Source organism: Montipora capricornis, chromosome 2 (assembly GCF_036669925.1).
Source record: "Montipora capricornis isolate CH-2021 chromosome 2, ASM3666992v2, whole genome shotgun sequence".
NCBI lineage: Eukaryota > Metazoa > Cnidaria > Anthozoa > Scleractinia > Acroporidae > Montipora > Montipora capricornis.
This window is the reverse complement of record NC_090884.1, coordinates 42,479,850-42,484,849: the sequence shown is the minus strand read 5'-3', so window position 1 is coordinate 42,484,849 and position 5,000 is coordinate 42,479,850. Positions and strand designations below refer to the sequence as shown.

At 37.5% G+C, this 5,000-nt stretch overlaps 1 protein-coding gene across 3 annotated transcripts in view; it reads left to right on the top strand.

The window, feature by feature from the left end:
• LOC138022385 (carbohydrate sulfotransferase 11-like) overlaps nucleotides 1-5,000 on the top strand; it is a 26,298-nt gene that overhangs the window by 18,183 nt on the left and 3,115 nt on the right. For 2 of the 3 annotated variants that reach the window (XM_068869515.1, XM_068869507.1), the window contains exon 3: nucleotides 507-559. In XM_068869515.1, coding sequence (XP_068725616.1) covers nucleotides 507-559 — 53 coding nt within the window. Of the gene's footprint in view, nucleotides 1-506; nucleotides 560-3,029; nucleotides 3,110-5,000 lie in introns of all 3 variants that reach the window. The other variant, XM_068869524.1, reaches the window with a different exon arrangement.

Below are 5,000 nucleotides of genomic sequence, written 5' to 3'. Positions count from 1 at the left end.
ACAGGCAAACACAAAAACAAAAACAACAACAAATCATAAAGACGAGGTCAGTTGAAATAAGAAAATAAAGAGAAAAAGGAGGAAGTAAAAATAAAATTAATATGACGTTATGGTAGACTTTTTTTAAGTAACATTTAAATTTTGTAAACGCAAAGCTTTTTTGAATACTCCTCAATATTATCTCAAAGAACAGCCCCCTCTAAATGAATGTGGAATTTTTCATAGATTTTGTTCTGGCAGAAGGAATGCAGAATGATGATTTAGAAGCCAGTCTACTTTTATATCTGTGCCTACTTGATATAGACAGATATAAACAGAATTGAACGATTTCACCGGAAGTATTATTTGCATTTCTGTAACGAATCCGAGCAGGGATCAAGATCTTTTTCGTTTTTCTGCCAATCACAGTAAAGTCCAGAATCTTGGCTCCGGGTAGACAGGTCGTTGCCCTCTAAAAAAAAAGAGATGTTAGGTTTTAAAAGTTGCTTTTTTTTTCGTTCTATCAGAATTCACAAGGAAATACAGCAAAGTACCAGTTTCTACTACTCCTACTCTAAGGGTAAGACTCCAGTTTTCTTTAGCGTATCAAAATTGTATTTGTCCTAGGGACCGGTCATTATTTATGTAGAGGGGGAGGGGGGAGAAAAATGTTGGGCATGTCAAATTTTCTATGTGGCCCCCCCCCCCCCCCATTAGGGTTTGCAAAAGCAAGTAACCCCCCCTCCCCCTTATCTATCAGTTATTTCAACCATGACCCCCCCCCCCCCCATCCCCCCCACTCCTACTACCTCGCATCTACTGGCTAGATATTTATAAGGCCAGTGATAATTGAAAGCATACTATCACATACAATTATTAGATGATTTTTGATAACCTTCGACTAACCTCTTAAAGGGGCTAGGTCACGCAATTTTAGGCAATTTCAGCATTGATCAAATGGTCATAGAATTAACTGAAATAACAAAATAACGGCTCAAAACTATAGAGGAACTCAAACAAAACACAGGAAAGCGAAGAAGGGACAAGGATGGACAAAACTGGGGAGGATTTAAATGGATTGCATTTGGGTAAATTTGAAAAACGTCGGCCCACCTTTTTTCAAATTTATATCAGTTTATATCAAAATGTCATTTAAACAGCTGGAAAATCATTCTCAATTGTTACGTGGCCGTGATTTTGCAAATGGAAGACTCTTGCTCTGCCAATTTGACGTTTAGAGCTCATAACTAACAAAATTAAACAAAATTACCTAAAACAGCGTGACCTAGCCCCTTTAAATTACAAAATCAGTGTATCGTGTAGACCGGAAATTTTGCCAAGGATCTTTGAAGCTGCAAGACTGCACATGACTGAATGTGCATTTGAAGAGTACTTATTCAAAGAGAGAAAAACGAGAGGGGAAACAAAAATCGAAATGGACAAAATAGAACAAAAAGTTAATTATCTTTTGAGTAGCAATAATGATGCTTCCTATGGTAAATACTTGAACTCTCAATCAAGTGTCCATCATTTTGATGTTTCCAACTGTGAGCGTGGAGTTAAGGAACTGTCATACCTGGAAGAAAAACTTATTTCAAGTTTTTAGGGTTAGGGTTAGGGTTATATTACTGCACTGTTTTTGTTAAACAATAAGTTGTATTTAGTTAGTGAACTACTTTGAACTGCTAAACTGAGGTCAGCATTATGAAGGATCTGGTGCTTCCTTCAAGATTCAAGTTGACTTTCTCCACTGGCTGGCTTTACAAACAATGTTAATATTGTGTTTCGTCTTTCAATTTACATGTTGAGAACACAACGAATGTCATGGTATTAAATTACTGATCAGAGTATCAGTGTTTTAAATATCTTTATACTCCATCCTATCCAACTGGTTCACACGTCTACCATTCTTGAATTGACTTCTTATAAATCTTGCTAAATCATATGACCCCCCCCCCCTCCCCTTAACTTTGTACCAGAAAAAAACAATAGCCCCCCCTCTTTGCTAATTTAAAAAAGCCTTGCCCCCCTATTTTTCCCCCACCCCCCGGTCATAAATAATGACCGATCCCCTATCATTTCATAATCTGTTTTTCAGATTTCGTTCTTGCGCAGCTTATCCTGCAAATGTGCCAAATTTGGATATTCCTCCTTATATTATAATTAATACAGGGTGGTGGATAAAACACTGACCCACAGTCCATGGACTACCCAAATGGACTACCCTAGAATGGACTAACTCCTAAAAAATATCATTTCGAATGAGTACTATTGAAAGAACTGAATTGATTATAAAATCATAGTTTAATTGCACATACCTTGTTTATTTTCGTGTGCGCGCATGGTGACATGCAGATAAATCCAAGAATTGCACCGGTTGCACTTCACTTACATGTTGTAATCGGCCATCACAACAATAACAGTACCGAAAGCTAACCTGTTTAAAACGGTTGCTTAGACTTAAAAACTGTTGATCAACACTGTTTAATTAAAATGGGTGTTTAGGCTTAGGTAAGCGCTGTTTGAGACGCGGCTTACATATAGAAACACAGTACTCATTTGATTAAGTATTTATAGGGTAGTCCATTTGGGTAGTCCATGGACTGGGGGTCAATGATTTTGTCCAACACCCAAGTACAGCGTTAATTTCTTTTTCAATAAACGCAGCCTGTCAAAAAGTACCATCAGTCTGTCAATCAAGGGGCCTGACTAATTGTGCAAATCGAGTAACCAGATAGCTTGGTTTGGAGTCGAAGTGTATCCTTTGGTCTGCATTTTGTTAGCTAGTGTTAGCATTTCCCTCGTAAGAACCACTATCGGTGCTAAAAGCTGGTACCGAAATCATACTGGACTGAAGAAAAGTCTCCTGATCTCGTCCAGACTGAGTTCCGACTTCTTTCTATAGCTAATGGTGAGAGTCAGACGGTCTGTCCGGGGTCTTTTTTGAGAAGCTGGTACGGTCCGTTGTAGATTAGGAAGGACGATATCAGTGTCCATGACTACGCTGGTTCACCCGTTGGGAGACCCATAATGGACTCGTCCTCTTTCAGGTGCAAACGGGCGTCACCTTCGTGATGTTTGGCTGTAGCAGTTTTGCCTGTGGAAGAAGTTATTTACGGCTCCTCTGACCGTGAGTGTACTTGCGCAGCGTTGAGTGGGTCTGACAACTGCAGGGAGACTTGCAGCATGCAATCAAAACGTCGCGATGTACACCACAAATCACAACACATCGTGGGACAAACGATAATACCTTAATATTGAAATATCAGTATAGGTAATTACATGATTTCGGGTGACGTGCAATTTGGAATAAATAAGCGCGCGTATATTTTTTTCAAATTTGAACAAACGGTGTCGAGAAATTGCCCGAGAAAAATCATGTGATTACTAATAGTAACTTGATATACATGGAAAATATCGTAATTAACGAGTAGAAACGCACCGTATCACCCAATCACGCAAAACTTGCGCCATGGGAGATCGCGTTTGTTTGACCATGTGAGATTATCTTTGATTATTGACCAATCAGAATGCTGTGTTTGTTACCTTTTTTGCACTGAATTACCACCTTTCTGCAATGTGTTACCTGGAAACTGCATTTCTCTTGGCCAATTAGAATGGAGATATTTTGCCATGTATATTGTTAGTATAAAAACCAGGGGGGTGGAGGGGGAATTTGAATACCTCTTCCTTTGATTTTAATTAAAATTTGCTAACTAAATCAATGGCTAAATGAAAGATATATCAAGTGAAACTAATAGAACAACAATGAAGCATTTTTCCTTTTTTGCTGATTTATATCCTTTCTTTATAAGTTATTCTTTAATTGTTTCCTTGTCTTCGGGCGTAAATTCTTTTCAGTATTCAGAGTTTTTTTTTACTTATTTAGCGATTGTTTCACCACCTTTTCCAAACAATGCTGTCCACAGCCTTATCACATATGGGGCAAAATTACTGAATGATGATTGATTGATTGATCACAAATGAGAGGGCGCGTGTGTTATTCAAGAGGACATGATTACTTGATCCTGATTTTTTAACAGTTGCTTTGCTGGACAAGCAAGGTTACAAGATAATCTCTCTTCCAGATTCTGACTCTGATTAAAATTCATTTTCAGCGTTATTTCTCAGTGTTGAACTTTAACTGAATGAAAGAATGTTTGCTGTAATTCTTAAGACTAAAGTGTTCATTGAACCGATTTGGTAGTCAAGTTGATGTTCATTTGTCGCGGCTTTGAACGGGCTTCCTTCAATCATTTTGTTCTTTATGTGATTAACATGTAATCGCAATTTGCTTTGTAGTTTGTATTGTACTTTCAATGTACTCTGTATTTTGTAATGTATTTTCAAAGTTTTCCATGGCAAAATGTGAGAAATTTGAAAATACGCGTGAAGTTAACCCTTAATTACAATCAGGCCCATACGACTACTTAACAATTATTCCGTGAGCGCACATTGGATGTAAGATGGTAAATAGCCAGCGAGGAACGTAGCGATCGAGTTGGCTATGACGAAAGCGCGAATGGAATGATTGTTGTATTAAATTTTCACTCAATTCTGAAAGCTTGGACACTTGGAAATTAAAGCCAAATTTTATTGGATTACGCTATTTTGATTTTACAACCGACAGCAATCAGTTTTCATATTAGGTCATCATACGGTATATGAGCTGATAACCGAGATTGAGTGATCCAATCAGAAAGCTACAAACGCAATATCCGAGGTCGAAAATTTAATAAATATAGTTCATCGCTTCCTTGTACGTTTCCGTTCTATAATCAAAGCATGACAGAATTGTTTGATTTAGATGCTATTGATAATATTTTTCTTCTTGCCCATCTTGACTTAAACATAACACAAATTATATTTTCACAAGATCTATTAAGGACGGTGCCTACTAATTCAAATGAATTTTTGCCCCGATTTATGATTATGCAGGAATGGCAGATTTCAACAAGTGTTATTGAAATCCAAACAGAAAATTAGGGATAACCACGCATTTTTCAAAGATAATTAATGAA